Consider the following 13,106-nt stretch of genomic DNA (forward strand, 5'->3'; position numbering starts at 1 on the left):
TCTGTGGTGGTGCGTTGCCATGTGCTGTTAAACAACTGGCTTATCCACTCTAGAGGTGCCTGCATTTCAGGGGCCTGCAATGAGGATGAAGTGGTTCCAGTATATAGTGTGAAAAGTGCTTAAAAATTCTTTGGGATGAAAGATGCAGTAGAAATGAAAATGCATGTGCAGCTCCATGTACCTAGGTAAGACTGAAATCTTTAGTGAAAGGTGTTTCGCTTTACCTAAAGGTGTTGCCAAAGATATAAAAATGCGAGCACGCTTTCACAAACTCCATTATAGAAAGGTCCCCGCAACAAACAGTTGCTCTTTAAAGCCAAGTTCTCCTTTAACCCCTTACAGAGCCACTAAAAGGTCCATAAACAGCTTTCGTAAATCCTGGCACGAGGGTCAGACAGTCCTGTGAATCTACTCATTCACTGCTCTAGTTATCAAAATCTCCCAGTGTTCCAGGTTTGGACCCAGCTGATGTTGTTGTTGTAAACTCCAGATAATCTTCCTACAGAGGTGGCTTCTATCTGTCTACTTATCAAATGGCGGTGGGAAAACACAGGGCATAGGAAGAAAGGTTAAAGAGAGGCTGAGGGAACTGGGATTGTTTAGTCTGCAGAAGAGAAGAATGAGGGGGGATTTGATAGCTGCTTTCAACTACCTGAGAGGTGGTTCCAGAGAGGATGGTTCTAGACTATTCTCAGTGGTAGAAGAGGACAGGACAAGGAGTAATGGTCTCAAGTTGCAGTGGGGGAGGTTTAGGTTGGATATTAGGAAAAACGTTTTCACTAGGAGGGTGGTGAAACACTGGAATGCGTTACCTAGGGAGGTGGTAGAATCTCTTTCCTTAGAAGTTTTTAAGGTCAGGCTTGACAAAGCCCTGGCTGGGATGATTTAATTGGGGATTGGTCCTGCTTTGAGCAGGGGGTTGGACTAGATGACCTCCTGAGGTCCCTTCCAACCCTGATATTCTATGATTGATTCTATGATGTCTGGTTAGACATTAGCCTGTCCTGGCGGTATTGTAGCAATGTACTGGATGCCCACTTTCAGCGTGGTGCTCACTGTGCCAAGTAATACTGCTTCCCTCTGTTCAATTTCTTGTCTTTTTTACGATTGATGACTGCCTTTGGAAAGCCTTTTGCAAATGTATCTGCTAGAAACCCAGTTATCAGGTGGAGTTTGTTCTCTTTTCCCTTGTGGAAATGTTTTCTTCGCCTCCCTGGTGGCTTTTGGTGCAGTTTGTCTGACTGTGCAGTGCAGTGAGTGTTTTGGAGCCCAGTGCTTCATTTAAACAGAGCTGCTGGCCCGAATGCTGCGTGCACAGCTGTGGGCATATAAGAAGGGCTTTTCAGTGTCAAGGAGAAGGTTCTGTATGGAGGGTTCCTTGGGAAGATACCGTTGAAAGGCTGTATAAATTGTACCATACAAGATTTCCTTTCTTGCTTTATGTCTGCGATGCAGAGAGATTTCATTCAAAGTGTCTGGGCAGTACTGGGGATTTCACACCCATCTTTAGAAGCGGTTTTGTGTGTGTGTGTGGTTTCTCTGTTATCATTAGTGGTATAATTTTATTTTGCAAAGCGAGGAGAGTTTTCTGCTTTCTTGCAGCTCTCCCCAGGGATAGTTGGTGTATTAATTTGCTGTATTGCCTCCTGGCTGTTCCCAGGCTGTTTTTCCTCTTCATCATGGAATTTTTAATGGCCCTGCTGCCTCTTGGGAGGTGTGCAAGGAAGAGTACCTCCGGGATCACTTCCCTTTTTTCACATGCCTATAATTACTCTCCTTTAAGAGCACAAAAGCGTTTGCTAATCATGCCTTGTCTGTTAAGGTTTCCACTTGACGATGCAGCCTTTTAGAGGCAAGTGAGCAGAGGCTTGCATGGACAGCCGAAGTATTGTACTCCCCCTCTTCTTCCCTTTATCCCTTTCACTACCACCCATTTTTCTCTTCTGCACCTAGAAACTGTATGGAGTGGTAGTGCTGAGCACAACCTATTTGAGTTCTGCAAATAGGCTAGGTTTGTAGTGGCTCAGAAGCATTGATTAGCCATTAAAATGTTCCATGGCTCCATCATTGGGAAGGTGCTTCATGTTTGTTTTTGGTCCATTGGTCTGGTATCATGATCTTCCCTAGAGTCTAAGAATTTCAGAGCAGACTTGAGCCTCTGTTCCTCTTCCCTCTGGGCGTTGGAGTCTGAGTTATGGGTGGAGGGAAGACAGATTGCCTCCATTTCCATTTGTTGGCTGATCAATGAGATCCAAAATGAGATTGGGGTGGAAACTCATTTATTGTCCTTTCTGGAGGTCAGAAGAAGAGGGGGGATGGTCTGTGTCCAGGCAGACAGGATGTTTAGATTATGAGTGCAAGGAGCCTAAATTAGGGAGACCTCTGAATTGTGTTCCTGAATCCACATTGGTAAGGTAGAATGAGGCAGAGGGATCCCTTCTTCTTCCCTGTTCGGAATCTTTACTTGGGACACTGGAAGGAAGGCAGTTCACTTGTGTGCCATCACACCCAGTTCTCAGTAAAGAGTGGTGTTTACTACATCTTTACAAATCCTTTCTTGGGTGACTGTGCTGCCATTGCATGAAGGCTGGGGAGTATAGTAAATGACCCATGCGGTTCACATGATTTCAGAAGTCAACAATCTTATGGTGATTTTTGGAAACTAAAAATGTGCTCCTTTAGGACTCCCTGGGGCTCAGGGTGGTCGAAGAGGAGATGCTGCTGTGCAAAGGAATTGTGTGCTCTGTGATGTGATAACAAGAGACCTTTGCATGCATAGGAGCTGTGTGTGCTGATTGGATGAGCACCTTGTACTGATTTACACACATGTGATGTGCAGATCAGACTTCGGGGCCCAGTTGGTTGTATCATTTCAAAGAGGAGGAGGAACTCTGCTCTCACTATTAATTTTGACCTTTGAAGCCACCATAAACAGCCTCAGGTTTTACCTCAGGGCTTAGAAAAGGAACCTTTTATTTGGCCTGTGTTGCTGCCTCACCAGCAAACAGCAGCAACAGCTGGGCTGTGTGCTGCTTTAGTACCAATAGCTTTGTTAGAAGACTGTCTCTGTTGAACATTTACTTTAACATGAGGCTATAGTAGTCTTTGTTTGTAAGACATTAGATGCATGACCACTCCTAATGCTCACTGTAACTTTCACTGGTGTGATACAAATGCTTTGCATCCAAGGATATGGTTAAAATAAGGTTGCCATGGATTATGTCAGCAGAGAAACAGGGCAGTGTGGGATTTTAGTGAGAGACTTGCACCTTGTGTGTTCTATGCACTCCAGCTTCCAAGGAAGTCTTAGATTGGGCATCATAATCACAAAGAGTCCAGGTGAGGTCCTTTTGTATGCCAGCGGGAATCTTTGCAACAGCTATTGCTCTGAAGAGCTTTTCCTCTTGACTAAATTTTCCTTTTTTTTTTTTAAATCAAGTGTGCCAATCTGGCATGGAGAGTTCTCTGAAAAGCCTGTGATGCCATTTTTTTCCTGCAGTTGTGGTGCTTCTTAGCCAATGTCTTGGAAAATTGGATGTCAGTTTACAAACCAGGCTTAGTTTTAGTGACTAAGTGAAATGAACATGGTGTTTGTCAGTCTAGTTCCTTGTAGACAGGTGTCCACATCACAAAAACTACCATTGCAATTGGTGCTAATTGATTCCCTTCCTAGAAAAGCGAAGGACTGAACTCTCCTCTTTGTCCTAGTGATGATTCCTCCAGTTCAGGCTTTCTATATCTTGATCGGGTGAAGGGGAGAAGGAGCTTCTATTGTGCTGTACTGATAAAACAGAGGATTTCAGGATCCCAGGCTGTCAGTCACACCATCTATTTAAATTTAAAAAAAAAAAAAAAAAAAGCATCTCTTTGGCTAAGCATGTGATGGTGCGAAGGGAAGCCATAGTCTAAACTTTTCTGGCGCACAATAGGCACAACAGCAAAACCCAACCTGCTGTCCATCAAAGGTTCTTCCCTTTCTCCAGGCTCAGCTTTATGGTTTGTACATCCTGACTTAAAACATTAAGAACAGGATGGGAGAGAATCCAGATGCTCAAGAGAACTCCCCAGTCTTGTGGTAAAAATACCACTGTCTGTGGATAACCATAGACTTTTCTCTCAGAAATATATTCTTGCTATACCCACATAGTTTCTCATTCATTCGCTGTTCATGATGAGAGGCTGACAGAGGAGTTGCTACATTTTTAGAGAGACAAGGTGGGTGAGGTAATAGCTTTTGTTGGACCAATTTCTGTGGGTGAGAGAGAGAAGCTTTCGAACTTACACCTTTCTCAGGGCAGAATCTCCCAGTTCTTCCTCTTAGATAGGGTACTTGGGTTACAGCCTTCTGTGTACCTCCTGTGATTACTCAGCAGTCCCTACTGTGATTGGACCCTGCAAGGCTGTTCTTCAGGGCTCTGTCCAGCAGATAATACATAATGACAAAACCAATCTATACCCCTTTCCAGCTTACCTGAGTTTAGGCCCAACTCATTCAGATCCTCCCACAGGGCATGCCTTTGACTGCTCCCCATGAGCAGCATTTGACAACTCACTCCTCCGCCGACTTCTCTTCTCTAAGCTACTTTGTAACTGGTTAGTGTCCTTTTGATATTTTGGTTCCAGCCTTGGCAGGACAGCTATGTAACTCCTGGCTGGAGCCTATGCTATGGCCCCAGCTTTGGAGCATTCTGGGAGGACCCCTTCAGTGTGCCAGACACCCTAGGAGTCCCACTCTTCCTCCAGGGTTAGCCTCACAGCTTCACCACCTCCCTAGGCTGGACCTCTTGGCCTTCAGCACTGCTGCTTCACTGTTAGCTCAGTTCAGCGAGTTCCACTGAGACAGACACCGACGAGAGATTTTTACATTCTTAAGGAGCAATGCACTTCTGCAAGCATCTGCAGACATTCAGTCAGTGTTGTCAGACAGTCAGGCTTATTAGTCAACTGGAACACAGCGTAGGAAGTCCTTGGTTATCCTAGAGAAATAAAGGTTAAAGCATAGTCAATTCTGGGTAGCCAGAACCCAGCCAAGCTGTAGTGAACCCCATTGTTCAAGCTCTGCCTGTCCCTCCGTCAGATGCCCCAGTGTGTGCCCAACAGCTACTCACAGCCCATGAAGAAAAGGAGGACTTGTGGCACCTTAGAGACTAACCAATTTATTAGAGCATAAGCTTTCGTGAGCTACAGCTCACTTCCTCAGATGCATATCGTGGAAACTGCAGCAGGCTTTATATATACACAGAGAATATGAAACAATACCTATTCCCACAGCCCATGCTTAACTTTCGCCTCATATCCCACACCCCAAGTCCTTTGTTCTCCAGCTTGGGAAATGCTGTTAAGCCTCCCTGCTGAGAGGTGGGGCAATCTATGGTAGTTGGTTGCAAGGTTTCAACGCTGGTGATCAGATTTGCCATTGTCTTCATGTATTCTCCACTGATATGGGGCTGGCCTCAGCCAATTCCTTTCCAATGACCCACTTAGTCCCAGACAGCTAGGCACCATTCATACCTGTGTCTTAGCCTGGCCCAAGAGCAAACAGACATTTTCCCCCCACTAGGTAACAATGCAGCGTATAGGGGAAACTGAGACATACATAGGCTTCATACAAACATTACAAAAAATTCCCACTTAGTCACAGCCTATATGTAGGATCTTTACAGTTAATGTCTCAACCTGGTCTCCTGCTGTTTGTCAGAAGGTGACTTATCTATACCAATTGACTGGTCTTCCTGTTTGCTTTTGCTATGCATGCAGCTCCAAATAACCAAATATAGCTACCCGATACCTCTACTTACAACAATCAGAGAATCATATGAAATATATAGTATTTGTAGGTTAATACAGAGCAGTGCCACATCCTTGATAAGAAAAGGAGTACTTGTGGCACCTTAGAGACTAACCAATTTATTTGAGCATAAGCTTTCGTGAGCTACAGCTCACTTCATCGGATGCATTTCATCGGATGTATTTTCCACAGTATGCATCCGATGAAGTGAGCTGTAGCTCACGAAAGCTTATGCTCAAATAAATTGGTTAGTCTCTAAGGTGCCACAAGTACTCCTTTTCTTTTTGCGAATACAGACTAACACGGCTGTTACTCTGGATCCTTGATAAGATATACTCCGTATGCTTGGATGGTCTCTGTCATCCTAATGCACTTTAATGGGGCACATCTGTCCCCCCCACCCCCCAGCGTATGCCCCTGTATGCAGATTTACAGTGCCCTAAAGTGCACTGATCACTTGAAATTGACACTTTTACCACCAGGTCGATCAAAGCTAGTGAGCAGTCAGTAGGCTCCTGATTAACTAACTGGAGTGTGGGTGATCAATAAGGGATAAATCTGAATGAAATACATATTATGCTTTATGACCCCTGAGCCTTTGTTGTAGTAGTAGCAGGGCTGCTGAATGCAGCATAGTTGGTACTCGCATCTGACTAGGAAGCTGCTCCTGCTTTTGTTTTCAGTGCAGTAAATAATTCTGAAACTTTGACCGTTTTTTAAATTCTGTTTCTTTGTAATTGTAATAAGAGGTGGTTGGGGTTTGAGCTCAGAGCTCCTGTATTCTAATCCTAGCCATAGCTTCCTTCAGTGGCTTGTGGCAAATCACTTCACATCTTTGCCTCAGTGGGAATGATAATGCCCATCTCTTTCCCAGGAGTATTGTGGGAATTAACTGGTTAATATTTGTATAGAGTTATAAAGTTGAATAGTGCTATAGAAGAGCTAGTTATTTTATTTTATATGGTCATCTAGCTTGTTTATATAATCATCTTGTAATCTAGCCCCACCTTAGAAAAGTACAAAATAAAAATCTTTGACTATAATTGTTTGTTTTAATCTCTTATAGCTGTTCAGGTTCAAATGTTCAGAAACCCATGCCACAATTGTCAAATTTTGTGTGCCATCATGAATGTATGTGCAAATCAGGTATTTGTGTGAGTAGGGGTCACGTAGGTGTCTAGTTGGCCTTCTGTGTGCACAAATACCTCATTTGCATGCGCACACACACACACGCACTAATTGTGTGAGCGTTTCTGAAACCTGTCCCATAGGTCTGGATTTTCAGTAGGCTTCTGTTTCCTGCACATACTCATGCAAACACTTGAGGCTAATCTGCACCTGCAAAATTGAGGGCATTTGAAAATTTGGCTTTGAAAATTTATTTAAAAATGCTCAAATAAATTGGTTAGTCTCTAAGGTGCCACAAGTACTCCTTTTCTTTTTGCGAATACAGACTAACAGGGCTGTTACTCTGAAACTTGGCCTTTAGTGGAAGCTGACTTCCAGGCTTAAAATAAAATCATCCCATTGGTAAGATTTCTTAATATCTCCTCAGTGACTGATTTCATGTTGCACATAATGACTCCTGGCAGCTTTTAAACTTTAATTGATGGTACAGAATGCAAGATTTTGTTCTGTTGTGCATTTTTATTCTTCAGTATTCATGAATTTGAGACTTCTAACTGGCTAGAGCCAGGGATGCTTCCACAGTTAGTAGCACACCCTGATTAGCCTCGTTCTCAGGGCTTCCCACACAGTTATGCGGATGCAGTTCAGAGTTGAATTACAGCATGCAGTCCTGGATTCCTATGAGCTCAGATTCACAAACTGTGTGAACACATCATGAGCAAACATATTTCTAAATGAACAAACACTCAGGTGGAAATATGAAAGCACGAACCTCATTTCCCTGGTGACCTACAAGAGGCTGGAACCCATGACCCTAAGGATGAAAAGCATAGTTATTAAACCACTAGAAAAAATAATTATAGAAATACCAGCTGTAAAAGCATGAGGATCTGAAAGAAATGGAAGCTTTCATTATATCTTAGGTACTTACAGGGCCTCCATTACTATAGTACTTGAATGCCTCGCAATCTTTAATGTAATTTTTCCCCACACCCCTGTGAGATAGGAAGTGCTATTATTCCTGTTTTACAGACCGGGAACAGAGGCAGAGAGAGATTTAGGCTGTCTACACTGTGTCCCACAGTTTGGATTATGGGGGTGTGGATAGCAGTGCGCACAAGGCAGCACATAATGGAGGCTAGGGGAGGCTAAGCCTTCCCAAACCTTGCACCGCTGGCAGGGTGGGGGGCAGATTACTCCACAGGACCCGCGCCCAGGGGGTCTGACCAATTTGGGACCTCTGGAAAAATCTATCCCCGCCATGGGCCCAGGACTGGAGGAGCTCTCCCTCTCAGCCGCAGAGCTTTTCAGCTCTTGGGGCCACAGTGAGAGGGACTTGAGGGCTAGAGATGGAGTGGGGGCAGGCCCACATGGAAGGGGCAGAACAGGGCAGGGCTGGGTTCAGAATGGGGGTGGGGCCGCAGGGGAAGGGGCAGGACAGGGCTGCAGGGAAAGGGAATGGGGTGGGGGAAGGGGTGGAACGTGGGAGGGGCTCCAGGCTTGGAGCTCACAGGATCCTTCCTTCTTCCTCCCTCTCCCCCTTGTGGACCTGATCAAGGTCTCAGCCACTGCCCCCTTCCTCCATCTGGAGTCCTTGGGGGCTGAGAGCAGCAAGCAGGGGCATGGCCTTGGACAGAGGAGGCGGGGCTAGCCTCCCCAAGGGGAAGCTTCACCTGCTGCCCAGGAGCACGCACCCAAGTGCTGTGCTGCAACTCCCCCGTGTGCACACTGTGGTTGCGAACTAAGAGGTTGCTAGTTCACATTAACATCTTTTATTTCAGTGGTTCTCAACCTTTTTGGGCTCAGGACCCATTTGTAAATGTTCGTGGCCTGTCAGGACCCAGTGAATAGTCTCGGGGTGGAGGCCCTGGGGTAGTTTGGAGTGGGTCCTGCCCAGCACTCACCCCACAGTGGCTGTTCCTGCAGCTGCTGAACTTGGGGCTGGCTCTCCGCTCCGGGCATTGCAACCTCTGGGGTTGTAGCGCTGCTCAGGTTTGGCCCTGCCCCCCTGACTGGACCAAATCTGTGTGAGTGGAGTTGTGACCTCACTCAAATTTAGCCTATCAGGACTCCCATCATGATTATGGCTGGGCCAAACCTGAGTGGCGCTGGGATCCAGAGGTTGCAGTTCCTGGAGCAGGGACGCGAGCCCAGCCAGCCCTGTGGGACAGGAGCTGCTACGCAACCCTTTGAAACAGTCTGGCGACTCAATTTTGGGTCCTGACCTACAGGTTGAGACACCCGGCTCTACATTATTGCCAGTGAGGCACCTTTTAGTTTACGCTCACAGTGTCCAACTGGGGGAGTTACAGCACAGCTATTCACACCCCTGTAGTCTGAACTGTGGGGCAGTGTAGACCAGCCCTAAGTGACCCAGGAAGTCTGTGGCAGAACAGGAACTTGAACTCAATTTCATTGTTAAATTCTTCTTCCTTATTCATTCTGGATTGTTTGGGTGGGTCCCCTCAAACTACTGCTGTGAATATATTTTCTGAATTAAACTTCTTGATATTTCTTCTTATGAGCAGAGGTCAGTGTTGGTGGGAGGGATTAGATGACAGTGCTCTGTTCAACCTTCATCCACAATCCCAGTTCCACTGTGATCCATAATAATAGAATGTTTTTTCTAAAGTGATAAACAGTTAAATTGGTGTCATAGAAACCATTATCATTAGGCTTCAGAGTTTACATAAGCTCATATGAATGGGCAGTTTAGGCTTTTAAACTGTTTCAGCATATGCATTGGCTCAATGAGGCTGCATTACAAAATGATGTATGTACTAGCATGGACCAAGCTCTGGTGTTTTCAGCACAATTGCAGAACACCGTGTTGAAAACACAGGAGCCTGATTTACAACTGCACCGGCTTAAGCACTCATGTATTTGTGCCAGAAAACCGATACAAAATTTGTAGTCTAGGCATGCTCCAAGATAATAACATTTTAAATGTGATGTGAGTGCAGAGCTATTTTCATAACCATAGAGGCAAGAAAACTTGCCTTACTTTTTAATGAAAACTTATTTTCTGCAGAAGGTGATAGGGCCCCACAGAAATGCTGATATCACATCCACTAAGTACCTGTTCAGTCCCATCCCTGCCTGTGCAATGATTGTATTAGCTCTTTCAGAGCCTTTGAAGAGCAGTCTATATTTTGGGGAAATTAATCTGCTGCCACAGCTCATATCCAGGATCTGGTGTCTGAGCTTGAGGATGAAACAAAGTTTTGGCCACAGGCTGTGGATGCGGTGGGGGATGTGAATGAGTTGCTGCTGCTTCTAGAGGCTGTCTCTTTACCCAGGCAGCAAGTAGATGGATGGAAGCTGGCCAGGTAGTGTTAAGGCTTAGTGGTCAGTGTCCCTTCTTGATAGGTGATATCAGGACAATCTTTTTAATATTTCTGTTTTTCTCCCCAGACAGACAAATATACACCTGGGACCACCCTGCTCAAGGGATATCAAGAGGAAACGAAAGCCAGCAGCAGCTGTAGCCTCTCTTTCTAGCCCTACTTCAGGTAACTTGATTTAACCCTAGCACCCCTGTCTGCGCACCATCACTTGTCCTGAGAGGACATTCCAGCATAGGCAAAGCAGATTTTCAAAAGTGGCTAGTGATATTGGGTGCTTTGGTTTTTGGATCCCTAACTTGTGATGCCTTAAAGTCCCTTGATTTTTTTTCAGAAAGTCTGAAGCATTCACCCTCTGAAAACCATGCCTTTTGAAGGTATTTTAAGTTGGGCACCCAAAAATCACTAGTCACTTGAAATTCTTGGTGTGGAGGTCTAAGGTAGGAATTCCTAAGTTGGAGAGAGCGGGAAGACTGTCTGTCTGAAAATAGCACAATATTTGCAGGAATACTGAGGATAAAAGTTAAATGAAATGCAAGTGAGAAGGTGATAGTGAGTTACGGCTGTAAGTGGCTTGCATTTAGCACAGCAACAAAAAGAGTGGCCTAATGCGTGAATATATGAAGGTGCACCCATGGTGAGTTATTATCATTCACATTGCAAGGTCTTTCAATGTCAATATTTGGTGCTGCTGCTGCATAAGCCATTATTTCCACAGTTTAAAATTAAGCCATGCAACCCCATGGTGATGAGGAGGTGAGCTTCTGTACTTCCCAGATCTTTCACGATGCCTGGTATGAACTGGTGGTTTGGTTCCCTCTCTTAAGGAGATCTCTGGACCCTTTGCTGCAAGAGCCTAGTTCTCACTAAGGTTATGGTCACCTCTCAATAGCCATACTGGTAACGCTAACTCCACCTGGAGCCATTTACTACTGCAAGTGGTAATGGCTCCTGTTCCCCTTCTTGCTCCAGGAATGTAACATCTAGAATTCTGGCTTTTTTCCAGGTGGATTATACCTCAGAAGTGACTATTTTTTAGAGTTTTGAAGGTGACTCAGGTGTGAAATGGGTATAAATCTGAGGATCGAAGAGGTCTTTAAGAGGGTGGGGAGATACCTGGCTAGAGTAAGTTCACTCCTGGAAACTTTTTAATTCCAACATGTAATTTCCATGTGACCCATGTTCCTCTGGTACCTTGTGACTAAATGGTTGTGTCAGGAATCAGCAGCAAGAAGGATGCGTGGCCAAGAGCAAAGTGATGATCAGATCTAGGAAACAATGGAAAAGACCAGAGGAACCACCAGTGGATAGGTGGAGTCATGTTGGTGCCTTTTCTGGGGATTTGTGGGAGATGAAGAGCAACGGAGCTGGAAGGAAATCATGCAGTCAGTGCAGTTCAGATTATATGTCTAGTCAGTGTGTACCCAGAGGGATCTCCTGTGTTTGTTTCAAAGGGACAGAAAAAATGTCAGGTAAGCAAATGAAGAGTGTCAGTTTGCTTCTTCCTGGCAAAAGTCTGTTTGCTGGTATTCTTGGATTTAGCAGTTCCACTGGTGGCCTTGAATGTTATAATGGGATAATCAGATTCCTAGTGTTGAAGGGTGTATAGAAATGTGTCTGAATAGCTAATTATGATCATTTTTGGGGTATATAGAGTTCTTAGTGGGAATTCTTGTCCTATCATTATATTTCATCCTTTTGCTGCTTTCCAGGGTTCTTCCTGTTCCGCATGTGACTTTTGTGGTGTATTACTGCTCTGTTTCTATAGACTAATCTTCCATTTCTATGGCTGCTTTCATCAAAATAGATCCCAAAACACTTTAAAAAATTTAATCCAGCCTATGTTTATAAGATAACACAAAAAGATAATCACAGACTCCCTCCCTCTCTCGTGCACTCTCACTAGTTACTAAAATGTCATTAACCAGGGGTTCCCCTTCCTTGGGTTAGTTTGGCAGCCTCACTTTCTCTCACTGCAGATGTCTCTTTGAGAAATCCTATTCCTTCAATGAACAATAAAGTTCTGGGGTGAATTAGAATTCAGGCCCATAAATGAGTGTAGGGAACAGGCACATGTACACAGTGCCAGACTTCTCCTTTAAATAGCTCCTTGGCTGAGTCCAACTGCTCTTGTCTCACTTGTTGACCAGGTCCTACTTCATTGAGCTCCTTTTTTGCAACCTGAGTGCCCCATGGAGGTGAAGGACACAGCCTACGCTGGCTCCATCAGTCAGCAGAACAAATGGGCTTGCTCTGCCTAACATCGGGCCATCTCGAATTCCACCTCTTTTATAGAGATGAGTGATGAAGAGGGGCTTGTTCCGCTTTGCAGCTGTATTAATACACATCAGGGGCCAGCTCCTGGCACTAAATCACGCTTCTGCATACATCTGTTATCGGACTCCTCACCAGTGTGATGAACAAGACTGCAGATAGAGGCTTCCTCGTGTCATTCTTTATAGGATTTTCCTAAAAGAATAAATAGCTCAAATCTCTGCCAACACTCTCCCCTGTCATTGTGATGAATTTAGCTTCTTTCTTAAACATGCAGCTACAAATCTTCCCCAGTCACACCCTCCCCCATCCACACAAAGTTTTAAGTTGAATTTGACTGAATTCAGCAGATGTTGTTAAAGACCATATGAGATGTGCACACTCACTCCTTTCCAATGTCAGGAATGAAAGGAGAGACCTGGGACTCCATTTATTTTCAAACTTAATAGGCTAGCTAAGTTAATTATGCCTTTGATCCCCAGTAAATAGTGTCTGGTAACACTTGTTCTGTCAGAGAGACCTGTATTCAAAGGTATGCCTGGATGCACCCAATAAGCTAAGGGGAGCACCCA

General features: G+C 44.8%; 1 protein-coding gene across 4 annotated transcripts in view; it reads left to right on the forward strand.

Moving 5' to 3' along the window:
- Positions 1-13,106, forward strand: part of GPATCH2L (G-patch domain containing 2 like) — a 47,039-nt gene that overhangs the window by 18,888 nt on the left and 15,045 nt on the right. For all 4 annotated transcript variants that reach the window (XM_073349254.1, XM_073349253.1, XM_073349252.1 and 1 more), the window contains one exon: positions 10,331-10,428. In XM_073349254.1, coding sequence (XP_073205355.1) covers positions 10,331-10,417 — 87 coding nt within the window. In that variant the 3' untranslated portion in view covers positions 10,418-10,428. The remainder of the gene's footprint in view (positions 1-10,330; positions 10,429-13,106) is intronic.

The sequence above is a fragment of the Lepidochelys kempii genome, chromosome 6, assembly GCF_965140285.1.
Source record: "Lepidochelys kempii isolate rLepKem1 chromosome 6, rLepKem1.hap1, whole genome shotgun sequence".
Lineage (NCBI taxonomy): Eukaryota > Metazoa > Chordata > Testudines > Cheloniidae > Lepidochelys > Lepidochelys kempii.